Genomic DNA, 24,803 nt, shown 5'->3' on the forward strand with positions numbered 1-24,803 from the left:
TTACCATTTTCGTCTGCCGCAAAGACTAGTTCGTGGTGGAAAGGATCTAGCCAAGTTGGGGGGCGGCTTTGATGCAAGACAAGGGGATTCGTCCAGTAGCACGGCGTAGAGTGGGCGAGGGCTCATCGCCTGAGCTCCCGTTGGGTAGGGAAAATGCGGCCTGACCTTTAGAAGCCGTTTCGAGCGGTGACAATCGCCACCTTAACAGAGATGACAGCTGAAACCGGGTTCGCCTCGTCGGTCAATAATGCGCAGCCGTCCTGGCATATCCACCACCAGTGCTCGTTTGGACCCTGCCTCAAACCAGAGAAATGAGGACGGTGCCCCGTCCCAGAATCTTCCTTCCATCCCATCAACTAGATGATAAGTACTAGCGAAGCGATGCTGGTAGGAATCCTGGCTGACTACTCCGTACTTCGGAGCCAAGTTCCGTGGTGTTGCAGAATGTTAGGGATCAAGACGCTGTTGGGTGGAAAACAATGCCGGCGGTCTGGAACAAGAGAATTGGAAAGTTGCAGGCATTCTATGGTGGTCATGGGAGCTGCGGTTAAGGACAAACCCCGGGTAATTGGCCCACGCCACTCCGCGTCCCGGTCCCGCCAGCCGAACCAAGACGCCGCGTGCTAGTTGAGCCGTAGACAATTGTCACTCCTTTATCGCTATGGAGTACGGAGTACGGAGTAGTGATACAACAGTACCTCTGGCGGTGGAACAACGGGCGGCACACGCGACGTGGACATCGTGATTTCGACCCACATCCCCCGCATCACTCAGCCTTACCTTCTTCCTTTTTCTAATCCTCTTATAAATCCGGAGTACGGAGTACTCTATTCCTTTTCCTTGGTCGCTCTTCTTATGAGTTGATTGAAAACTATTCACATCCATCCGAGAGATTCGATTAAAATTCGCTAAAACTCGTCGTTTAACTTACTTCTATACATTCCAACTTGATGCTTCAAATATTCCTCGAAGACCCAAAATGAACAACCGCACTAGAAAAAATTCACCCTACGCTGCCTGGACGTGCGGCTAGTGTCCCTGCTGCAAGCCGGCACGAAAAATATCATATCTACTTCGCCTTTGGAAGCAATATATCAGCGGGAATACGCGAACGTGGTTCCATCGCGGGGGCACCATGTGGAAGGGCTCTGTTACATGCTGAGCAAGGAGGATGAAGCCCGTCTCGACAGGCATGAAGGCGTGCCAACAGCATACGAGAAGCATCTGCTTGACATTGATTTGTACTTTCCGAGGAACAGGCCGAGAAGTCAACGTGGGAGCTCCGTCCGACCCGTTCGCAGCGATGGAGAAAGGGTAACGGTTAAGGCGTTGGTGTATCTCAGTCCACAGTACACCACTGACTCAGCTCCTCGAGAGGAGTATGTCAATCGGATGATTCGAGGCCTGCAGGACTCCTTGGATTTCGGCATGTCCGAGGACTACGTCAGCAACGTAGTCATGCCAGCCTTGAGGAGACGACCTAACCAAAATCGTACGGCAGCATCGGCCTTTTCGAGACGGCGTGCCAATGTCGATATAGAGAGGAATCGATCCCAACGTTTTCAGTTCACAGGCCCTTGGACACAACTTCCTCGTGCCCTCGCCGAGTCTCACGATGGTACCCACAAAACTCTCGGGCCGCCCCTGGATGCCCGTGACCTACCAAGTTCTTGGCGTCGGCTTTTGCAGCCACTTCTCGTGATCCCACAGCATAGCCTTTGCATGCATGAAATGCTGCATTTGTTTTCATCTTATTTTTCTTGTTTTGCTAGTCGCATACTATTAGATGGCCTACCCGAGCTAGAATAATGATATGACGATTAATTATTTTGCATGGTTAATCTTCAAGTTAGTCTTGGTAGTCAGTATCAGGATTTTGCTTTTAATGACCTTAAGGCCATCTTAATCCTCTGCTCTTCTTCACCAGGCTTTGTTGGTCGCATTCGTCGCCCACTACTCCCCCCTTTTCCCCCCCAAACAAGACCTTATTAGGCAGCGCTGGCAGAAGTCAGTCACTACTCTCCTGGACTTCAGCTATTTCTTTATTCTGTGAGGGCCAGGCAAGAGAGTTACACAAAAGGGGAGAAAGAGGAAGGTGAAGAGAAGGGGATGCTGATCTTCTCTTGTTTGGACCGGGCACATATGTGCCTGCAAACTCAGAAAAAGACATTTAATTTTGTATCAGTACTCCGGGATTTGGCCGCATCTTAGGTGAAGTGAATGAGCTGAAGAAGATGGAGATGAGCGGGAGAGGCTGCGCTAATTAATGTAGAAATTCCGAACCGAACCAGCTGGGAATCCCGAAGAATGGGAATCTGGGTCTGGCGTCTGCCGTTTACTTCAGAGTGCCGCACGCGCCTTGGACCAATCCGAACATTTGGGTCCTGAAGCAATCAGAAGATCATCCATGCAGCCACATGGAATCTTACCGGAAATAACCATTCTTTTTCCTCCGTTATCGAGAGGTTCGAGTGTGTTGTAAATATGTCCGAAGTAGCGGTGAACAAGCTCAGTGCCCAAGGTTCAATGTTGGACAATTTCGATTACATTGGAGAATCCCGTTTCTGAGTCAAAGCATTGCTTGGCGCGTAAAAGTATTTTATGCTTTGCGGAGCACTAGCTTAGTGATAGTAGCGTTCTCTCGAAAAGTGTGTGCCGCAAGAGAAATGTAGACAAGGGCGAAACAAGCCTAGCGTAAAACAGGAAATCTACAACTAGTTATGATATTGGACCGAAAAATAAGAAACAGGAACTTCGACTGGGGTGAAGCCATCAACGGAAGTGAAAATGGAAGCCAACTGTTTTCGACGAGGAGAAAAATAGCCAGTACAGCGCTAACAAACAAGGCTGTGTATATCTGGATCCCCCCCTTTTAGGGAAGGGTCATCTCAAAAACTTGGTTAGAATCAGGAGCAGAGCAGCTCATCTCAACTTCCATAGAGCTCTTTCGTCGCTTTATTTTCGCTGGCGTTTTGCGGGCCCCCTCAGCGTTGAGCTGAGCAATCAATCTCCGATTCTCAATAGATTCTGCACTTGCGTATGGCGTTTTGAGCTTTTCGAGCCCTTGCTTGGCGACATGGGGTGGGTCAGCGATATGACCAGGTGTCAAGTACCGTTCTACTGGATCCTCGATGGCGGACTTGGCGAATCCTTGGACTAGTTTCAAGTCGTTATCCAGTTGTTCGGGGCCGTGCGAGGGCGTCTGGCACAGTGGATTTGAGGATTCCGATGGAAAACTTGTGTTCCGAAAGGATTTACTCTCTGAAGCGCCATTACTGTCAAGCAGAACCTGCCCTTGTTCTTGGTGCAAAGAACGAAACTGTTCTCGCCTGACGGTAGCGGCAGCGTAACTGTCCTGTAGCTCGGGCTTCTAATGATACAGTTAGGTTTTGACTCAATATAAAAGAAAGGAAAAGCAAAGAATGCAACGTACTGGCTCCGGCAACTTCTCCAAGAGCTTAAGGGACGTTTGAGTCAATCTTTGTTGATCGGGGTTTGTCATTTTTGACGTGTCTCGGATGGGGGGAAGTGGGCACTCTCAGGAGTGGCCTTTGAGGAACAAAACGGCTTGTGGAATTTGCAAGTGTAGTTGGCTCTCCGTTTCCCAAATGTATGTTCGAAGAGAGTGGGTTGCCTTGAAAGGAGGAAGCGGCTGGTATGTCTAACTGGAGATGAAGGAGCAACATGAAGGGAAGGTCCCTATCATTTATAGAGATGCGTCCTAGATTCCACGGAAAGGGGTTCACAGAATTAAGAAAAGACTTGACTGCGGGTTGCCTGCCGATATCCAGGAACATCGCAAACGGGTGGATTGCCGGGCATCAATGCATCTTTTACCCATAAGCTCTAGCCTATTGCATCCCTGCAAGATCTCCGCGAGGAATGGCCTAGAATTGGGTTAGGAAGGCAAAAGGCGACAATCAACAACGTATCAGAATGGCTTGAGCAAAAAGGCGTCAGAAGGAGCCAAAGGCGCAACAATTACCTTTTCCTGAAACAGGAGCTTGGTGGACAGAGGCAAGCTTACGGTTCCTCTTGCCATCCGCACCGAATCACAGGCAATAAGGATAAGCGGTCAAGTATTTACTTGCTATCCTTCCTTAGGATCTGGAAGGCGATATCGATTTCCGTGGCTTCAAGCCACAGATACCTGCATTGACACTTGACAGGCATCATGAGACGCCAAAAAAAAGAAAAAGCAAAGAAAAGAGGGCGAGAAGAACTGAACCGCCCTAATGTAGGCGGGTGGGTGACCAGCAAAAGAATAGCGCGGAGGGCTCGCTATTACTCCCAGGCAGACAACTTCAGTGGCTCGAACATAGCCGAAGCACAGAGCCAACATTCCGCAGCGTGGTTTTATTTAATGAAAGACCGTACATTTAGTTAACAGCGATATTCCAAAAATTATTTCTGCAAACCATGGAAATATTCCGTAACGGCAGCTAGATTGTAGCCTTTTGCAGCGAAATTGGCTTCACGTCAATCGCTGCACATGCCTAGGGCTGTGGCTTGTTGGTGCGCAGCCGCCATACCCATGCCAGTTGAGGGCATGCGTTGAGGTGTCAAAGAGCAAACAAAAATCAAGGCTTAATTTCCGGTGAGCTTGGCAATGGCTGTGGGTTCATACCAGCTTTTGGCAAATTAAAACCGAGCCTGCGCGGGCACCATCAACCAATTGAAAATACATCATTGGAGTTGGATGTATGAAGTGTAAAGCATTAGCAGCATACAGAAGGCATTCCTCCCATAATGGAATGAGAACATAATGACGATCTACAGGCCGCATCGGACGAATCGTCGATTTCAAACCCAATGCCCCCTCTTGAGTGGATCCGAGCCTGGTGGCTGCGCCGGATCGAGCACTCTTTGAGCCTTCAATCACTCCGAAATCAACCTTGAATTCGTTAAACATACGGATGGCGACCTTTTCTTGAGCCCAGGAGCATCGCAGTCGGACCAAGGATGCGGGTAGTTCCAGCGTATTCGATTGAGAACAGTAGCTCGCATCATTCATACGCCATTTTCTTTGGGGCCTAGAAAACACTATGCATGTAGGTAGTTAACCATCATGGAGGCTAAGTTGGGGGCTGTCACCGATGTTTTCAAGCGGAGCTGAGGAACGAATCAAACTGAGTTCTAACTCCGGCGGATGCGATTTTCGAGTCGGCAAAGTTGTCAATCAACTAGGTATTTCGCGGTGGTGTAACAAATACGGTCTGTCGACGGGAAGTAGGGAGAATGTCACACAGATCTGCTGCTTTCCACGGAGGCTGTGCGAGACGGCCCTTCCAGTCTTAGGAAAAAAAAATTCATCGCTTCATCAAGCTAAGCACGTAGCTGCACAGCTTCACAAGGGTCCTGTCGGAAAGCTGTCCATCAGCGAGAATCACTGTCATGTGCGGTCATGTGTATCCCTTTGATCTGTGGATTTTTCATGGTGTTTGAAATATAAACGGCATGGAGTGGAAGCCTAAAATTTCAACGCCTTGCAGTCCAATTGACAAGCTATCGATTGCATGCAGGAGCTGACGGTGGAGCATTCCCACTACTAGAAGCTTCCCCAGGATAGCCCAAGATGGTGGATTTCTAAACATCAGGCCACAGTAGCCATCAGCATTGTGTGTACAGTACATGCATATATTGTGCACAAGTATATTTTCCGTAATGTGTATGTAAAAATGTGCGGATCTGTACTTGTCAGTTATCTGAGAAAGTGATGACGAGCGGGCACAGCGTATTGATGCGCTAGGAGTGCTTGGGCGAAATGCACACAACTTCTTTCTGATGTGAAGCAACCACTGTTAAGCTCATAGCATATGGTGTAGTTGCTCATTGACATGAACAGTGACGGGCACGTGGGTCGTGGTTATTTGTGAGCTGCGATTAAATGCACCGGTTCTATCCTTGAAATAAATGGACACACCGCTAGAAGTGGGATTGTTCCTCTACTGCATTGCAACGTCAGCTTTTTCAAAAGCTCGGACCTCGACTAGAGCGTTTGGGGCGAAGCGATGCGAAAGGTATGGGAGTTGTTTGCATCCCCTGTAGAATGGAGTCCCGTATGCTTCTTTCAGAAGGGAGTTCCAGACCTTCATCGACACGGTGGCTTTTTTGAATCCTTTTCAAGGCGGGAAACGATTAAGAGCATGCCCCGCAAGTTCCGAACGCAGGCTCAGTCTTTAAAAAAGGCGTCGTTTTCATTGCAAAAGCCAGTCACGATTCCACGGAGGTCTAGACTCTGCTCGGGCGATCTGCCGGCGGCTTCGCGCGCTAAGCGGCATCCTAATTTCTCCCGATCTTTGGGAATCATAAAACAAGGTCCAGGCCTGTTTGTTTGAACATCCCTGTCCTGACACCACCGCGAAGATAAAATTTCGATCGGCTTCCTGCAGCCCGCGCCCGAATCTGGATCCCTGGTCGGAATTGTGAGGTTGAAGGATGGCTGGCCGGTGCTTTCATATTCTAGCATAGCCTGTCACAGTCAAATTAAGCCAAAGTAGTCGAGGGCTTTGTCAACTCTCGAATAGCACAGGACATTTGATGTTCGTATCGAATTTGACCCGGGATGCCAGACATGACACATTCCGATAACTAATTTTGATGGGGATACCCAGCTAGGGATTTTTATCGGCCGGTTTAACGTGACGAGGGTGTGTGCCAACCTGACTCGTATCAAGAGTTCTCAACCAGCTACCCTGTAGAAGATGTCGGGATATGGCGTGGGGTACAGTTCGGATCACCTGCACTTGGCCCGAAAGACCCCGTAGTTCGCGCGATAGATTCATGCAGAATCGTATGTCGATACATCGTGTATCCCCGTTGTGGTTCTAGACGGCTCCAAAAGTGACCCAGACACGAGCAAATGTCTCTGCATATTTTTCGAACCGAAAATTTTCTGGCGACGTAGTGTTGTTTTTCTGCTGACGGCCAGCTGTACTCGATACTAAGAAAATTCAGCAAGGCTTAGCTTCACACGTATTCTACACCAGTACGGGGCATGCGCATATGGTAGAATGCATACCTGTACGTATCTGGCCAAAATGTATGGCCTCCATGTACGGCCCGTATGGTACTGCACATAACTGTAGATGGGCACATATAACATATAACACACGCAGCAATTTGACCATTGAATGCTCACTGGTTGAGATACTCGATGGTCTAAATGTGGGCGTGGAATCGCATGGCTTTGCCTGCAGAGAGTTGACGTACCAGTTAACTTGTTCGGAAAAAGTCAATTGATGGCCAAACCCCTTTTGGAGTTTGTCTCTGCCATAAATCCACAGCTTTGGTTCCACAAGAGAAGTGACGTCACCCCATTTCATCATCCAACATCCCGGCTCTCGAGACCTATCGAGATTTTCATTCCCATCCTCGTTATCTCTATCAAAATGTGCGTGAAGGACGATCCCGTCGAATATACCTGGAAATGCGGTCATACCGCACCTCACCTTCTCGGCTCTGAAATCTACTGGTGCGCTGAAGCCTTGCAAAGAGGTCGCCTGTGTGCAATTATCCAACCATCAGACAAGGCGAGAACCCGCGATTGGGCAGAAACAACTGTGTGCCCAACTTGCCGGCCAAGGAGAGCTTCGGAGGGCTCCGTGTATGAATACCATAAAGATGATCATGAGAAGGATGATAAGGGACGCCCACCTAAGCGAAGATTGGGGTCAGTTGGCCCTAGTGGGATTATAACTGGCGTTTAAACTGGAGCTACAGGAGGCGGCTTTTGCGTCATTGATGGATATTATCTAGGCACTCTGTAAATGGGAAGGATGAGAGTTGCTGGAGAATCGAAAGCAGTTTGCCCCTACACTAAGATTGAAAACACGTGCAAAACTAGCAACGCATGAAAGACAACAATTAATTAGTAGGTTTTGGAAAACAAGTTGTTATATAACTTCCAGAAAGGTATTGAAAGCTTCCAAACCGCTGGTCTCATCATCAGCTTCTATGCTTGTCCAACGCCACTGTGATCTGTAGTGGGAGGATACATATGCATCTATTATCTACACTAAAAAGAAAATAATACAGAAAATTCATGGTGAGCTTATAGAGTCAATTAGCATAGAAACAATCTGAGAAAATAGTTCTGCGTTGCGTGTGTCTGGGTCATTCAAACATCTTGGTTCATGATTCTTCCATCTCTGCTTGTTCCCAGCCACGATGGCTCTATGCTTCACATTTCCTGGCTAGAGCTGCACCTAACTAGCATTGAGATGGAAGTAGAAATCAGTGTGGATACTTTCCCCGCGGAACGTAACTGGAGGAAATAGTCACTGGAATAGTCACAGGCAAAGCAGCTATTGCCGGAGATTTCTCTTTATAAAACACCGAAAAGGAGAACTGCCACCCATGGAAAGGAAAATTTGCCATAGATATAGAAAACCAATATCAGCCATCATAGGACGAATAAAGAGAACACTGTACGGTTGCATTAGGTGATCGATCACAGGGGATGTGGCCTACGCAAACAAGAGTCTCTGGATTAACTCCAGAGGAGTGTGAAAACCCACTCAATGTGTTGAGGTTTTAGGGGTTCAGAAAGACCCCATTGGCAAGAAAATTGACATTTCAAAACAGAGACAGATGGTGCTAATTTTTGAAGCTTTGCAACTGTAGATTTTATAATCGCTCTTATGAATCACCCATCACTTGGTGGTTTCAGAACATAATCCAGCGCCTGCCTGACCACGGTGGAAAAATCAATTGCAAAAAATAACAATCTAGCAGAACATTTCAGTTATATGCCTATTTACTTCTTGTCCTGTGGAGTGGCTCGACCCTCACTGTGCTTCGCAATGAAAACAAATGTTCGGCGCCAAGTCATCGGTTTATATAAATGGAGTACGGAGTACTACGGAGTACAGAATACTCAGTAAGCACCTCTCCATATCCCGAATTAATTGTCTAGCCTAATTTGGCTAGCGTATGTAGGATGCCAACGGAAGGAATATCTAATTATCCGCCATCAGGCGCTCCCGTGACGTTGAGCTTCTGACGGGCCCGACGAACAGACATCCCTTGATCCAGTTCATTTATATCGCAAAAGAATAGAATCTTTCCCCTTCTGTCATCTGATTAGAGCCAGTCCGAGTTATTTCTGGTTCTGGCTTTTTCCTTTTCCCTAAAGATCGCCCATCGCTACCTCGAATCTGCCAGCCATGGCACCCGACGAACTCCAAGCTCTTGTCACCGGGCTCCACGGCAGTCTTCAAAATGAGCAGCTCGACCAAGCTCTTGCGCTTCTTAGCCGTTCGAAACTAGCACTGCTACAGCTAAACGCCCTGATTCCCACATCCTCCACCCCCCCCAGACTTTTCTCTCTTGCCCGCGAAATCCTGGAGCTAGGCGCCATTACTTCAATACGTCGAGGCGATGCCCCATCGTTCACCAGATATTACCAACAACTTCAGCCATTTTACGACATCGAGCGACATATTATTGCGACGCAGGGAAATACATCACAGATCAATGTACACACCAGTCAGAGGAGCAAGATCACCGGGCTTTATTTGCTTTTGTTGTTGAGCATGGGTAATAATACCGATTTCCACACTGTGTTGGAAGGTCTAGTGGAAGAAGCCTCTATTCAGGGTCGCATAGTAGAAGATGATCCATTCATCAAATACCCTGTTGAACTGGAGAGGAGTTTGATGGAAGGAAGTTATGATAAGGTGTGGAGGGAAACCAAGCTGGAGAATGTCCCATCTCCGGATTTTGGTTTGTTTTCTGATGTATGTCTTCACCAACTACCTCGCTAAGGTTTCTATATGCCAGTTCAATGCTAATGCTATGCTTTAGATCCTTATTGGGACGATTAGAAGTGAGATTGCGGACTGCTCGGAGAAAGCGTATCCGTCTTTGCCTATTTCCAATATAAAGAACCTCCTATTCTTCAACTCTGAAGGCGCCGTTATAGAATTTGCGAAAGAGCGAGGCTGGACTCTTAAAGATGGAAGAGTATATTTCCCGACGCAAGAAGAGCAGACCGACGAGGATGCCTCTCAATCCGAAAAGCAAATTCTCCTGACGGGAGGCAACGTCATTGAGAATGCGATCGGCTACGCAAGACAATTAGAGACAATCGTCTGATATTCACTCGTAGAACGCTTTTCGCGGGGTGGGGCATGGGAGATGCAATGGCCATGGATTGTATCATACATCTCTGTTCCTCCCTTGTCTTTGCAGGGATAATATAATCCTAGTTTTCGCATATTTCTAACAGTATAGACAAACTTGGTGCTCCAGGGTTTTGGAGGGTGATGTTTCAAACTTTGCGTCAAGTACTTGCTTTCCATACACAGACCCTTTTATCATAAAAGCTGCTTGTCACACAAAGAACAGTACGATCCTGAGTGTCCGTTTCGAATCCCCCCTTCCTGCCTTTATAGAAGTCTGAGGCATAGTTCATACTTTGATGCTCTTTAAACTCGGTAGTCACATCGATCTCCCAGTGTCCTTCATCGTCTTCCCGTTGGACAGAATGATTCACACGGAGTAGTCTGGCGCCCCCGTGCATACAGCTAGCTAAAACCAGATAACTTCGGATTCGCTTATATCCCAATTGCCACTGTGATGGTGTGCTTCTATCCGCATCCCCTAAAAGCTCAATTTTTATTAGTCTGAGACGCCAGACTCCTCCGCCAATATTCTTGCTTGCCAGGACTTCGCTCCGGGGCTTAAAGTGGTAAACTCGTATGTGCTCGTCATAACTTCCTGTGAGAAGAATCGTGCCCACCTCATCGGCGAAGAGAGGCACAATAGCTGTTACTCCTGCATCATGACATCGTCCACGGTCGTCAACTTGCCATGCGCGTGATGATACATTTCCAGAACATTCAATTTCCTCGAGTGTGACCCCACGAACATGCTGCATATCATCGCCGGCGAACAAAACTGAAATTTGTTTATGTTCAACCGTTTTTAAATAAAAAGCAACGTACCAGACCTCGATAGGGTATCCAGTGAACCGAATTTCAGAGATTGCGATCTCATTGGTGCTCTCAATTCCTGCATCTGTGCAAAACACAGAAACCCGGCCATCTGAGAATGACACCGCAAAGCCATCCTTAATTTCTTGACCATCATTCTCATCTCGACTAGAGCCACCAGAAGGAATCCAGGCAAGAAATAAAGCCAATTGGCTGGCGTTTTCATGGACATTAATGGAGCGCACAAACACTATTTTCACCGAAGCGTTCGGCTCACCACTAGGACCTTCAATGCGATATAATGATACGACAGGTGTGCTTAGGGCCACAGCAAATAAAGTTGGATCTCGTGGCGAGAACTGAAAGTCGAAAACTGCCGAATCCAAGTAAAGTTTTTGCACCGGAGAGCTGCATAATTTAGTTAAGCGCGAGTTTTGACGCATGGGACGTAAAAATTGTCTCACAGATGACATAGATGTGGATCAAAGCGAAAGAGTTGGAGGCTTCCGGTTCGAACTGATTCTGGCGTGGAGTTTTCTGCTGCTCCGGGATTTTCTGTGAGCAGATAGGTGGAGATCAAGACATGATCGGGAGCGGTTGGGCAGAAGGCTAAGCAGCTGGGTGGCTGATCAAGAAATAAAGTAGACAATGATGCTGGGGACTCTATTGTAGAATCCGTCATCTTAATTTTGAGATTCTCACTTGTTGCTACTCCCGAGATGAGATGGGCGCGTGCGGGTGGTGAGCGTTCATGCAATGACCCTTGGACCTTGGTAAAAATGTTTCTCGTGTTTTAGTTAAACCCTCGACGGCTTGTACTTCAATCTCAATGAATAAATTATCTGGAAGCTCTAAAATGATTTCCTATATCCTGTGGTCATGTTGTAAAGACATACACAGCTCATTTGTCTCAAATCTTTACAAGAGAAAATGTGAAAAATTTCATTGATAGATAATCGAAGACCACGGCCTGATGGCCATTTAGAGACGACTCCAGTTGGTGTCTGTGTCCCCAGTTGCCGCTTGTGCGAGACGCTTTTCAAAACATGATGCTGTCCGACTTTTAGTACTTCTTTCTAACAATTAAAAAATGGCATCGAATATCATCACCTGAGTAGATTTTGCCTCGCATCCTTTTGCTCAAGCTTTTTGACGACGTAGCCCCGTACATAGAAACATATCACCGGGATAACGTTTATCGTACGCTTTTAAGGAAGTTGAGTCAAGTTTTAGTACTCTAGCCATTTGAAATCTTCTTTCTCGTCTTTCTCCAAGGAGTTTCATAGCCGCCAAATTATTTATGTATTTGCGACAGGAGTAGACAATTGATTTTATAAGATTTTTTAGAAACCTTGCCTCTTTCATTGAGTTCATTCCTGTATCGGCCAGTTAAATAGCGCAGTCAAGATTCGACTGAATATCCTGCGCCAATGATATCATCGACAAGGCGTGCATGGCGTGAACATATGCAGGGTCTCGATGGCACAGGCGTTTTAAGATCCTTTGCAGACGACGTGATTCTCTACCTCTCCTGTTTTAAAATGGCTTCGCATTCTCGCTTCAACTCTTCAACGCCTTTCACACGTTCCCACTTGGCTAGCAGCTGCTTTATCTCCTCCCAGTCTCTCTCTGCATCGTCGGTTTTATCCTCTTCTAATAAGACTCGGAGACGCCTTGGTGTATCCAATACCCATCTCACAGTTTGTTTATCTGGGCTTTTCCTGTCTTTTAATTGCCTAACCTCGTCATTGCCTCTGTTGTTCATCTCTTCCTGCTCCTTGATCAGGGTGCCAGCTATCTCAGCAACAAATCCTATCGCTGGCCCAAGGGTCTTCGTCATAATCATTGGGGCACCTTCTTCTTCTAAAGTGGTTCTCATCTTGCCAATGGTTTCCACTGCTTTTATTAACTTCGAGTAGTTGTCATATACCAAAGCTTTGCGTTCACCGTCAAGAGTTCTAATATCGCTGACAAGTGAATTTTCAGCGCGTAAAATTGTTGAAAGAGAGGATGTGGATAAAAGGTGTGAAACATAGGCTGACGGGTCAAAACTTGGGTTGTCAAGCTCAGTGTTGGTAATTGGGGTAGCCTGTTGCGGCGCAAGGCTATCTTGAGCACGAGGGGCGCTGCGCGCACTTGGCTGAATTGAAACCGATGGCTCGGTGCGATTTGATCTCAGGTTATAGTAATCTCGCAGTGCGGCTCTATTACGGCGATGTGCGATGGATGGAGATGGGACTCGGTGGGTGGGAGTAGATGCGATGCTCACGGCTAAGCTGTCGACAGAGGGTCTTCGGGAGCCTGTAGGTGTGGGCGTGCGGGCGGAAGTAATAGAGGGCCTGGGAGACGACATAGTGGACATTTTGTTTCGCAAGAAGTAGATGTAAAGATAAGGCTAGGAACCAGAGTACGCTTGTAATTCACCTCCGCTGATGTAACGGCAACGAGATATAGACGGATTGCCAGCTGTCAACGGATGATGTATTAAACTCGCAAATAAGGTTGTGGCCCGTGCTTTGGAACATTTTTGAACTCTATCGCGTGCGTTGGCAACGCGTGTCGTCCAAGGAAAATCCTCCTATGGATGGCTTAGGGATGTAGGCCAGCGAGCCTCCTTCATCGAATCTTTGCAGAGTAACATCCTCTACGAAATGCATGTTAATTATTGGCTTTGTTTTAACCTCATTGTCAACTTCTAAGGTGGATTCTCACCAACTCAGTCTTCTCTCCTATGATGGCCTCTAATCCTGATGCTCACATTTCGCACTATCTTCTAACCGTGAAATCTCTCCCGGTTTCACAAGTCTGGCTTTCTAGATTTCTTTCTTCCCAAAGATCAATCCCGGTTTCTCTACCTGCCCTTACTCAGACTGCGTTATTCCGCCTTCTTGCATCCGATTTTACCACCTCACTAGCCCCGGCACCTTCGAACCTCCTTCCAACCAGCGTCTCCGATCCAAACACAAGAGAAACGAAGATACCCGGGCCAATTCCCTTACAGGTCCTTGATATTGAGGATATCGGGAGCAGTTTATGGACCCAGATTGAGGCAATTGAGCGAGTGGAGAGGGGCGAGACTACACGAGGACGAGAAATTATCCGCACTGTGATGAGAGATGAGGGAGGAGATTCCACTGTAGGGAATAATCCTAATTCTGGAAATATGAGCTCCAATTCTGCCGTACTACAGGGGAACAACAATACGTCTCCAAAGTCAGGCCAACATCGACTTGTCCTTGAAGATCCACGAGGAACGAAAGTAGTCGCTATTGAACTAAGCCCGGTCGAGAGCGTAGGAATTGGTAAAATGCCAATTGGCGCAAAACTACTTATCAAAAACGCTACTGTTGCGAGAGGCATGCTGCTCCTTGAACCAAGCTGTGTCACTGTGCTGGGTGGCAAGATCGAAGATGCAGACACAGCATGGAATGCTGGCAGGAAAGATAGATTGCTAGCTAAGGTGCAACAATTGCAACCCGAACAAACTTAGAACCCCGGTGGGCATCAAGAAACATTGTTTAATCTTGTTCGTACCAGTATCATACGGCGAAAACCGCTGGTTATATTTGGTGGTCATGTGCCTTTATTCCTTTTTTTTTTTTTTTTTTGTCACTATGCTTCAATCAGACAATGACTCAGTTCCTCCCAGCCATCGGAAATCCATGGCGCCACCATGACAGCTTTTAGGGCATCTTGCCTCTGTCCTGTAAGAGCACATGCTCTCGAGACATCGACTGCACCGAGTGAGCCGTGCGGTGGAATGTTTCCAAGAGCGGTGAGAACAGTCATTTGAGCCGGAAACTCCTCTGAAGACGCCAAAGCGAGTGCTTTCCAGCCTTGCGGCTCACTCGGTGATAGCATGACAGAAATGCTCGCTTGATGAATTCGGCTTTGCTCCTCCGAAACATTAGGTTCATTTTTGGAGGTGATACTCGAGACACCAGCCAAAAGTTTGGATACTTTCGTGCGATCATGAATGCTCAGTTCATTATTGGTCCTCATGCTCTGAAGATCAGACTCAACCGCATCGATAGCGTCCTCATCCATGTCGAGTAATGCAATCACACCAAGAAGGGTAACGGCTCCAACATGGTCAGGATGTTGCTCAACGCAATTAAATAATTGCTCGCGAGCAACGCTCCTTTCTTCTTCACCTCCTTTGGCCCACAAAACTTGCGCGAGGAGACATATAACATCGGGAGAACTGTTAGCTTCCTGCAAAGCGTCCCGGAACATATCGATAGCTCTATCCCTTTCCTTTAAATAATAATACGCAAGTCCTGCCGTTAAATGTGCAGATAGCCGCAATTTTTTGTGTGCCTCAGTGTCAAACTCCGCTACACCGTCTTCGCTCGATAAACTAAGGGCAGTCTCTGCACTCTCCACAGCAGTTTCATACTCTAGATGGGCCAACTGCGCACGGGCCATATCTGCTTTCGCTTGGGAATATCGAGATAAAGCAGAAATAGATTCTGTGGCTTCATATTCAGTTTCAACGGCGGAGCAAACGCGTTCGAGGCTCGATTTTGCACCGGCAGTGTCTCCGAGGCGCTCTGCTAGAAGGGCGGACAGGTGATCATGAGGTAAATTTGATGGCTCTTGGGTGTGGAGTTGATGAAGCGCAAAAAGAGGTTGGATGAGATGGGATAGATCACTGGATGCCGAGCTAGAGCAAAGGTGGTCAAAGACAGAGATCGTATATTGCCGTTTTGGGAAAACCAAGCTGGAATTCCCCAGAGTGAATGCATGCGTGACGAGTTCACGAGCCTCAGCGACGTCCCCAATTAAGAATGCAAGAATGGCTTGTCCTAACCAAGCATGCGAAAAGTCGGGGTCTGCAGACTGAGCTTTGGTAAATGCTTCATTTGCCAGTTGAAAATCGTTATTCAAAAGATATAATGCACCTAAGTTTGTCCAGACTGATGCACTTCTTTCGTTGATGTGCAGGCTCCTGACGAACGAATGCTGGGCGACCTTTGGACTCAAGGATGCGCATGCAATACCAAGCGCGTTCCAGAACTCAGAATTTCCGGCCTCGAGTTCAATTGCTCTCTTGAAACAGCGCATGGAGGCTTTGAGAAACCCACTATGTTTACCCTTTTTAGCCTTGCTCGGCTCGGCCAGGCGACGTACGTGTGCACGGTACTCTGCCCAGCCTAGGTTGTACCATGCGACCGCGCGAGCATGAACATCAGCATTAGAGACCGATAATGCACGCTTATACGCAAGGATAGCTGCAATCGTCGGCAGATTCGAGTTCGGCGTTTCAAGGAGATCGTTGACGTTCGAGCCTATGTTATCGAGATCCGCCAGTATCTGAAAGGCCTCCGAATCACACCGTGTATCCAAGAGCGCCTTAAACTCTGAGACAGGCATTAGTGCAGTTTTATTCTCAATCCAAGAGAACGTGGAGAACGCATCACCGATTGCTTTCCACAAATTGACGGAATTAGGGTGTCGTTTGGCAATTGAAATTCCCATCCTGATAGTTGTCGCAGCCATTTCTGCAGCGTCGCTAAAAACACCGGATTCAACGGATTTCCAAGAGCTTTCTGTGAGCGTTTGTAGTAGCGCGATTGAAATTCCAAACTCATCAGGCTTCATGTTCAGCACTTCTTTGTACCTAGAAATAGCCTCCGGGAAATCTCCAAGTTCTCGCATCACGTTCGCCATCATGTACCTTGCAAACCAAATGTGATCTCTATCAGCTTCGGATAGCGTCTCTTCGAGTGCCTGGGCGTGTTGGAAGGATTTGATAGCAGAGATATATCGGCCAGAATTATGGTAACTCTCCCCAAGGCCAACCCAGCAGTGATAGTCGTTGGGCGATATACGGAGAGCGGTTTGAAACGAAACAATGCTTTTGGTATATTGCTGTCTATTTATCTCCACCACCCCCAGGGCGGCGTATGGCCAGCTGTGACCTTTCCTCCTTGACCCTGGCGCGGGCTTAGCCTTTCCAGAATCAACAACTCTCTGGGCTATTGCCTCGACGAGATCCCAGTCACCTTGGTTAGCAAAATCCCGGGCGAGACGTTCTGCAGCTTCGGTCTCCGACGATGAGAGTTCAATTGCCTTATGAAAGCAGCGTTTTGCCCTTTTCTGATCTTTCTTATAATCTGCGTAAAATATACCGAGACTGGTATACGCCGGTGCATAGTTCATATTCGATTGGATTGACCCAAGGAATTTGGCATATGCTCCATTTCGATCTTTCCTTGCTGTCGGGGATGGGTCTAGCTCCCACTGGCATTGTCCAATTCGATATAATATCACAGCCTTCAGATCACGATACTGTGATTGCTCGCACTGAATCATTGTAAGGGTTTCCTCTAGACCTCTCGCCGCCTGTTGAAGCTCCCCACAATGCGCTCTGCACCAGAAAAGCTCGCACCGAACTCTAGCGTTTTTGGGATCGCGCTGCAATGCTTTCTCGAGCAGAGCTACGGCTTGATCATAGTCCTGATCTTCCTCGAAAATGAGGCCTAGTCCCAGGAGACACTTTGTCGAAGTTTGATTTCGCTTCAAGATTTCTTCGAAAATTTGCTTGGCCTCAGGGTGATTTTTGGGGGACTGATATGTGATAAGTGCAGTTGCAAGTGCCGTATTCATAGAATCGATTGTATTGCGAAGCTTTAGGCCTGTACGTCGCTGAAGGTCCAGCGCCAATGCTAAGCCCTTCCGACTAACCTCTGTGGCGGACTGAAACTCCTCAAGTGCAAGATATACTTCTCCCATTATCCGATGGGATAATACGGAACCGGAAGACTCCACCAGCCCTTCAGCCATTAACAACAACGGATCATCCCCTGCAACCTCGTTTTCATCATCAGCGGGATTTCCTGCCTTTGACACATCCTGATCGACTTGGGTTTCTGGATCCGTTTCCTTAGGAAACGGGGATAGATCGCTGGCCAACCACCCTTTCAGTACTTTACTAAGCCCGTCGTCTGGGAATAACTGAATATATTCCCTTAAGAGAGTAACATCTAGCTCAGAGAGCTCATTGACGTCTTTCCATTCCAAGGAAATTTTCCATGCACGGTCAAACGGGTGATGAATGATAACCATATCGTTGGCGGATTTTATCACATGGTTCCGCTGTTCGGGTTTCTTTCCGATTGGGAGGGCCAATAGATAGTCATATCCTCGCTGTAGGAGCTTCTCTTCATGCTCTCGCCGTACTGCGTCATCGTGGGTCCAGTCGATGAGGCCACGGTACAATTCATCAAGGTCGCTACGTCGAAAAGCCTCGAGTTTAACTTCTGCTGTGACCTGATCAATTTTGGCACCCAATCTAGTCCTTCTTTCGCCAATCTCCCGGTTGATAAATTGCTTTTCTTCCGCTTCAGAAAGCTCGATAATTCGAAGATATGTGTGGGAAGGATGAGGAATCAGGCCTTCCAAAACATTGAACAATGGGCTTAAAGGCAGTAGCAGCTTCAGAGCTTGCTTGTATTGACTGGTAGTGCCACTCTTCCCAGCGGAAGAGATATACTTTTCCACCAACGCCTGGGCGCGGCTCTTTTCGTCTCTAGAAGAGGCTTTAGCTAAGAGACATGTCAAATATATTATCAAGGGTCACCAACGCTTCTCCAAAAATATGACACAGTCGAATCACAGCGGATGCATAATCATCCAGCTTCTTGCCTCCGAGCCTTTCGTACAAATTTATCAAGCCTTGCCAGGCAGTTTTATCATCCGCCTTGAGCTTTGTAGCGTTTATATACGCACGCTCGGATGCATCCGCGTCATTTAGTTTATCAAGGGCAAGCCCTAGAAATACGTGCCTTGAATATCCATAGAGATTAGTATTATCAAATATTGGCCAGTTTGGGAGAAGATCTATATAGCTTACGCATGATAATTTTGAGGATCTTGCTCGCAGAGCTCTGTGGCTTTTATGGCAGCTTGCGCAAAGTCTCCGGCATCTAGACAAGCTCTGATATTCCTCAGGGCTGATTTTGGTGGCATTTCTACTTGGCTGTCTAGCCTTAGAGCATTTCCTGTTCGCTATCTGTCACCAAAACGTCCGGGATGTAAGATTCCTAAATTTCTTAGTTGCAGCTGTTATCCCACGCCTTGCGCACTGCATCTGGGTTGTGCACTCGTCCACACAGCACAGATGGTTATTTAATGTGATAACAGGATACATGCGGCCATCCTGATCGCCTGCTGGTTGAGCTGGGCAATGAAGTCAGGTTCAAGCTTAGTCAGCTCCCAAGCCCATCCCGTCACCAACTGATGCCGGCGGGAGATTCACCCTTGGGCAACCGCATCGCTCTATTTACTCAAGGGGTGTCGGCGGTTTGATCACGCTAGTCCGACAACTGCAGCACAAATAATATAATTAGTTACTCACTAGAGTTATCTATGTTATAGATCTCAACTTTTAGATGGATTGCATGATACTCCAAGATTGCCTCTGGTGATGAGTGGTGGTTTGTCCGGCATCCGTTGACGCCTTTGAAATTCAGACGATTGCGTTGATCCTAACAGTATATATATGCGAAATTATGGCTCCATTACGCCTATACATCGATGGAAGGACCTTCAGGGATCAGCACAATCGAGAAGTTGTCTTAAGAGGTATCAATATTGATGCCACGGCGAAATTTCCAAAGACCCCAAATCTACCCTCCTATATCCCGGACGAATTCTACGATGGAGATAATGTCTCCTTTGTCGGGCGGCCGTTTGCTCTTGAAGATGCACATACACATTTCGAAAGACTAAGAAGATGGGGTTATAATCAAATCAGATACATCTTTACATGGGAGGCCATTGAACATGCTGGCCCCGGAAAATATGATGAAGACTGGATAGAATTCACAATAGAATTGCTCCGGAGTTTGAAAAAATATGGCTTCTACATTTATATGGATCCTCACCAAGACGTGGTAGGAAATCCCCAACCAACAAGTCATGACCCTGGCGTGCCCAATATTATTACTAAATTTTGATAGTGGTCCCGGCACTCGGGTGGCTCTGGGGCCCCTATGTGGACTTTATACGCTGCTGGATTCGATCCTCGAAATTTTAATATCACACAGGCTGCTCTCGTTCAAAATACGTATCCAGATCCTGCTTCATTCCCAAAAATGATATGGAGTACAAACTATACTAGACTTGTTTGTCAAACCATTTTTACACTGTTTTGGGCTGGGAAGGATTTTGCCCCCAAAGCTATTATCAATGGCAAGAACATACAGGATTTTCTCCAAGGTCATTTCATTGCTGCAGTGAAGCATTTGGCCAAACGTATCCATGAGGCTGGTGACCTCGAAAATGAAGTCGTAATAGGTTGGGAAAGCATTAATGAGCCTAATAGGGGACTGGTGGGCTATCAAGATATTTCGGTTATCCCTCCGGAACAGCAGCTTCAGCTCGGTACCTCGCCAACCGCTTTCCAAGGGATGCTGACCGGCTCAGGGCGCGCTTGTGAGATTACTACTTGGGCCTTTGGAAACTTTGGTCCTCGCCAAACTGGGAGAGAACTTGTTGATCCAAAAGGAGCCACAGTATGGCTTTCGTCAGAATATAGCGATAGCAAATATGGCTGGAAGAGAGATCCGCAGTGGAAACTTGGCGAATGTCTCTGGGCGCAACATGGGGTTTGGGACCCGGCTACGGATACCTTGCTAAAGAAAGACTACTTTGCGAAGGATCCCAAAACCGGTGAACAGTTGGACTATGATGGCTTTACGAATCAATACTTTCTCGAGCACTATCGAAACTATAGGGATGCTATTCGAAGCGTTCATGCGGACGCTATCCTCTTCTGTCAGCCGCCGGTTATGGAAATCCCCCCGGCTATTAAGGATACGGCTGATGATGATCCAAATATGGTTCATGCTGTCCATTTCTACGATGGCCTCACTCTTATGACCAAGCACTGGTGAGTATCCTATCGTAAGACGATTGAACCACAATTAACAAAGCTAGGAACCGGCTTTACAATGTTGATGTAATTGGTATACTTCGAGGAAAATATCTCACTCCTGCATTCGCAATAAAGGTTGGAGAGACTGCGATTCGAAATTGCTTACGAGATCAGCTCCACTTCCTTCGACAAGAAAGTCTAGATCTTATGGGAAATCACCCTGCGGTCTTGACAGAAATAGGTATTCCGTATGACATGGATGACAAGCACGCTTATAAAACCGGAGATTATTCCAGCCAGATCAGCGCCATGGATGCCAATCATTATGCGATTGAAGGAAGCGGAATGAATGGTTTCTCGGTCTGGACTTATATGGCAATGGTACGCTGTTCTACCCAATGATCTTCAAATAATAGTCGCTAAATCAAGTTGTTGCAGAACATACACAAGTGGGGTGATCATTGGAACGGCGAGGATTTGTCGATCTACTCTCTTGACGATCCTGAATTGCCTACCGCGAAGTCACTGGGACAGAACTCCCAAAATCAGTCGAGTACTTCTCTAGATCGCACTTCCCCTGCGTTCTCTCAAAGCCGAACCGATTCGCTCAGCGGAAGTATTAACCCAAATAATGTGAAGCAAGCGCTTTCCACACCCTCTATCTCAGTCAATCCCGCATCAGATGCCGATCCATCCAGCCAGCCTGGATACAGAGCTGCAGAAGCGTACATCCGGCCGAGCCCCGTTGTGGTACACGGAAACCTGGGAGGCTACGGCTTCAATTTGCAAAACTGCTTATTTACTATGTCGTTAACCTCTCCGACCCCTACTCCGGAAAATGCGCCCACTGTCGTTTACCTTCCGGAATTCCACTATCCCAGCATGCACACAGACGTTGCGGTGAGCGGCGGGAAATGGGCTATTGACACGGAAGAAATTGGGTCCGGCATCGTTCAGTATTTGAAGTGGTGGCACGCAGAAGGGGATCAAAGCATTGAGATCCGCGGTGCGAAACGAAAAGCAGGAGCTATAGTGGATACTAGCGACGATGAAGCATACCTTGAGCAGTGTCGTCGCGACGCCTGCATTCTGATGTAGAGTGTTGAAACTCGGGTAGATGAAATGAGTTGAATGATGCACAACAATGATCTCGGTTTAAGTGCTGTTATTTGTTTCTTGTTATTTTATAGCGTTTGGCCATGCACACGATGTCCTTGATGGTGTTGTCAGTTTTCGGATTTGTCGCGCGCTTAGGCTCACTTCCGCGTACCAAGATTAGCGGGCGTTGACATGTTTGAACACTCAATGCGAATGCTCCTACAACCAACTGGTGGTTTACTATTTTGCACACTTGGGTGTTCATAATGACCTTGAAGCATTTTCAATCAATCGGGCCATCAAGGGCCTCGCGCAGTATCAATTCGAGAGTAAGCCCTGGATTACTGATAAAAACACTTCTAATTATAGCATTTTTGCTATCAAAAAACCTCTGTAATGAGGTGGTGGGTGTTGCCTTTTCGAAAATAAATTCAAGTCAAAGCCTGGATGAAGCCTAAATCATCCTATGAGTTACATCCAACTCGATGCATCATTCAAGGCTGTATGGATTTGTAGTCATTCGATGCGTTTTGTGACTGGCGTTTGCCTGAGGTTAAATTTAAAAATTGTATCTGTACGAAATAGTTAAATCCTCAAGTCATTCTTAGCTCTTGAATTTTACATAAACTGTGACCAACCTGATTGCTGTTGTTTGTGTGGACCGGCTAACTTCCACTGAGCTCGAGGTGAATTTTGTTTGCAGGTCAATGAAAAAACTTGCATTGATGTTGAACTTGTTGCGGATCTCACCCAAATCCACCACAAACCACCTCCAGCCAACAAACAAGATCCAGGTAACATCACTGCCAAAGCCAGTGTTCAGATCGTGTTTACGACACATGCAGTAGACATTACGTGGACGGTGGACTCTTCTATTCCTAGGGATCGGATGTGCTGAAAGCTAGTGGCGAGAGCTCGAGATACAATAAATAACTCATCGCCGCCCGGGGAATCTGGGAACTCGCAATATCGGAGCTTGAAAGCCGAGAATCACTTGTATATGAAATCACACACGAACTCGGTTTAACGCGTTTGATTTAACCAGTCGCCGGGGAGCGATATGGCTGCATCAACACCTCAGACCCTGGAACTTCCAACTGCAATACATGGCAACGGGACAGCCCATCCCGACCTAGCCAATATCATCCAGGCGCTAGAAGCTATACATACTCGGACCACGACAAATGAAATCAGAAAGCAAGCTTCGGAATTTTTGGAATTGCAGAAACATGAGAAGAGTGCGGTGCAGAATGGATTTTACTTGGCGGCGGAGCGGAGCCACTCTCCCCTCGTACGGCATTTCGGTCTCTCGCTCCTGGAGCATGTTTTGAAGCATAGATTGTCCGAGTTGACCCCCGGGCAAATTGGGCACCTTAGAGGATTGATTTTGGGACTTGCTCAGGAGGTTCAGGTTCAAGATCTGTCGTATATCCGCAACAAGCTCATTCTGTTGTGGGTAGAGATAGCGAAGCGTACATGGGCGCTGGATTGGTTAGGCATGGACGAATCGTTGCTGCAGTTATGGAACGGATCACTGATACATAAAGAGTTTGTTCTGGGCGTTCTGGAAGCGATGTCCGATGATGTTTTCCATCACGAAGATACAGCCTCTTCGTTGCGCGGGACGGATTTGAATCGCGCGCTGGTGGAGATTTGCACTCCATATGCAGTTTTCAAGGAAGTCTATCCCGATCGAGCAAACTTCACCGAACTCCGCTGTGGGCCTGAAGGCTGGCTTTTTAGAATTACCGTTCTCCTGAATGATTGTGTGCAGAATCTCCATTCAGCTCCCGAAGTCCGGACATGTGCCCAGAAGGCGCTCGCAACTTTGCGATCAATGTTGACGTGGAACATCCCGCTGGCTATTGCCTCTAGTCAGTGTGTTCAGGCAATATGCGGTGCGCTTACTGCAAACGATGAGAGCATATTAATGGTAGGTGCCCTTTCTCCGCTAACTCGTGGAGAAAGCACTAATGGGATATGCAGTTGGCTGTTGAGGCTTTGCATGCTTTATATGGGAGAACGCACTATGATATCCAGGAATTCGAACCCCTTCTACTCATAATTTATGACACAGATCGTCTTGAATTACTGAGAAAACTTTACGAGTGGTCCATTGTCGATGCAGAAAACATTATAGATTCGAAATATACAACGTCTAAGAAACTGTCGGAGGTGAGACTGATACTGCTACGTCTATGCGCGCTTGAGCTAATCGCCTGTGTTAGCTCCTATCGTACTTGGCCGGTTTCCTTGAAGAAAAAAATATCAATCTCAGCAAGAAGATCGATCAATCCTACTTTTTCTCTTTTTTGACCAATGTCTTAAGGCATCCAAGTTTGATTCTATCTATTCCTGTGCTTCATTCTTGGTCAAGGCTGCTCATTTGCGATGAGATTGGGAACCCAGACATCGTTACCAATTTTATTGGCCCGTTGCTTGAGATATGCACCCAGCGACTCGTACGATACGAAGCATTCCCGGAAAATTCAGAAGATCCAACAATTCTGTTCCTTAATGAGGATATTGACACATTACCCGACAGGCATGCATTCGTAGGAAACTACAGAAGGTATTGTGGACAGGTCATCGAGGTTATCGTTCAAAAGCGACCTCATGATGCTATTCCGCATATCCTCTCCGGTGTTGATATTGGCCTTAACAACATATATAATGGAACTGATCCCTTTAATCGTGCGTGAGCTATGTCTTTCATGAGGATGTATAGCTTCTAACATTATTTTTATTTAGCTGCTACTTTCCACAAGCACACGGTTGCAGCGCTGCGGGCTGACACGCAGTTTACTGTCACAGAATATCTTTTGAAAGGTTATAATAAATGGGTTGAAAATCACGGTAATGACCCGCAACGACATGTAAGTTGA

The 24,803-nt window shown here is 47.1% G+C and overlaps 12 protein-coding genes across 12 annotated transcripts; 8 read left to right on the forward strand and 4 right to left on the reverse strand.

The window, feature by feature from the left end:
- Positions 1–1,155: 1,155 nt before the first annotated feature.
- On the forward strand, positions 1,156–1,809 carry D8B26_004050 (uncharacterized protein; the record flags this gene model as incomplete). Its single annotated transcript, XM_003067932.2, has 1 exon — positions 1,156–1,809. The coding sequence occupies one exon, from the start codon at positions 1,156–1,158 to the stop codon at positions 1,807–1,809; it is 654 nt and encodes a 217-aa protein (XP_003067978.2).
- Positions 1,810–2,872: 1,063 nt separating this feature from the next.
- On the reverse strand, positions 2,873–3,502 carry D8B26_004051 (uncharacterized protein; the record flags this gene model as incomplete). Its single annotated transcript, XM_003067931.2, has 2 exons — positions 2,873–3,370; positions 3,434–3,502. 2 exons carry the CDS (start codon positions 3,500–3,502, stop codon positions 2,873–2,875), a joined length of 567 nt encoding a protein of 188 aa, XP_003067977.2.
- A 2,509-nt stretch (positions 3,503–6,011) lies between these two features.
- Positions 6,012–6,338, forward strand: D8B26_004052 (uncharacterized protein; the record flags this gene model as incomplete). The annotated part of the gene is made up of 1 exon (XM_066124351.1): positions 6,012–6,338. One exon carries the CDS (start codon positions 6,012–6,014, stop codon positions 6,336–6,338), a length of 327 nt encoding a protein of 108 aa, XP_065980432.1.
- A 1,053-nt stretch (positions 6,339–7,391) lies between these two features.
- D8B26_004053 (uncharacterized protein) lies at positions 7,392–7,709 on the forward strand (the record flags this gene model as incomplete). Its single annotated transcript, XM_066124352.1, has 1 exon — positions 7,392–7,709. One exon carries the CDS (start codon positions 7,392–7,394, stop codon positions 7,707–7,709), a length of 318 nt encoding a protein of 105 aa, XP_065980433.1.
- A 1,354-nt stretch (positions 7,710–9,063) lies between these two features.
- Positions 9,064–11,118, forward strand: RPN12 (regulatory particle non-ATPase). Its single transcript, XM_003067930.2, has 2 exons — positions 9,064–9,740; positions 9,808–11,118. Exons 1-2 carry the CDS (start codon positions 9,168–9,170, stop codon positions 10,096–10,098), a joined length of 864 nt encoding a protein of 287 aa, XP_003067976.1. The 5' UTR covers positions 9,064–9,167; the 3' UTR covers positions 10,099–11,118.
- D8B26_004055 (uncharacterized protein) lies at positions 10,286–11,619 on the reverse strand (the record flags this gene model as incomplete). The annotated part of the gene is made up of 2 exons (XM_003067929.2): positions 10,286–11,345; positions 11,402–11,619. 2 exons carry the CDS (start codon positions 11,617–11,619, stop codon positions 10,286–10,288), a joined length of 1,278 nt encoding a protein of 425 aa, XP_003067975.2.
- Positions 11,620–12,459: 840 nt separating this feature from the next.
- Positions 12,460–13,290, reverse strand: D8B26_004056 (uncharacterized protein; the record flags this gene model as incomplete). The annotated part of the gene is made up of 1 exon (XM_003067928.2): positions 12,460–13,290. One exon carries the CDS (start codon positions 13,288–13,290, stop codon positions 12,460–12,462), a length of 831 nt encoding a protein of 276 aa, XP_003067974.2.
- Positions 13,291–13,668: 378 nt separating this feature from the next.
- Positions 13,669–14,427, forward strand: D8B26_004057 (uncharacterized protein; the record flags this gene model as incomplete). Its single annotated transcript, XM_003067927.2, has 1 exon — positions 13,669–14,427. One exon carries the CDS (start codon positions 13,669–13,671, stop codon positions 14,425–14,427), a length of 759 nt encoding a protein of 252 aa, XP_003067973.2.
- A 122-nt stretch (positions 14,428–14,549) lies between these two features.
- On the reverse strand, positions 14,550–18,911 carry SKI3 (Superkiller protein 3; the record flags this gene model as incomplete). The annotated part of the gene is made up of 3 exons (XM_003067926.2): positions 14,550–18,471; positions 18,527–18,727; positions 18,796–18,911. The coding sequence occupies 3 exons, from the start codon at positions 18,909–18,911 to the stop codon at positions 14,550–14,552; spliced, it is 4,239 nt and encodes a 1,412-aa protein (XP_003067972.1).
- Positions 18,912–19,453: 542 nt separating this feature from the next.
- Positions 19,454–20,839, forward strand: D8B26_004059 (uncharacterized protein; the record flags this gene model as incomplete). The annotated part of the gene is made up of 2 exons (XM_003067925.2): positions 19,454–19,837; positions 19,904–20,839. The coding sequence occupies 2 exons, from the start codon at positions 19,454–19,456 to the stop codon at positions 20,837–20,839; spliced, it is 1,320 nt and encodes a 439-aa protein (XP_003067971.2).
- A 188-nt stretch (positions 20,840–21,027) lies between these two features.
- Positions 21,028–22,041, forward strand: D8B26_004060 (uncharacterized protein; the record flags this gene model as incomplete). Its single annotated transcript, XM_066124353.1, has 2 exons — positions 21,028–21,201; positions 21,259–22,041. 2 exons carry the CDS (start codon positions 21,028–21,030, stop codon positions 21,916–21,918), a joined length of 834 nt encoding a protein of 277 aa, XP_065980434.1. The 3' UTR covers positions 21,919–22,041.
- A 580-nt stretch (positions 22,042–22,621) lies between these two features.
- On the forward strand, positions 22,622–24,803 carry D8B26_004061 (uncharacterized protein; the record flags this gene model as incomplete). Its single annotated transcript, XM_066124354.1, has 4 exons — positions 22,622–23,851; positions 23,905–24,093; positions 24,147–24,612; positions 24,670–24,803. The coding sequence occupies exons 1-4, from the start codon at positions 22,979–22,981 to the stop codon at positions 24,801–24,803; spliced, it is 1,662 nt and encodes a 553-aa protein (XP_065980435.1). The 5' UTR covers positions 22,622–22,978.

The sequence above is a fragment of the Coccidioides posadasii genome, chromosome 2 (genome assembly GCF_018416015.2).
Source record: "Coccidioides posadasii str. Silveira chromosome 2, complete sequence".
Lineage (NCBI taxonomy): Eukaryota > Fungi > Ascomycota > Eurotiomycetes > Onygenales > Onygenaceae > Coccidioides > Coccidioides posadasii.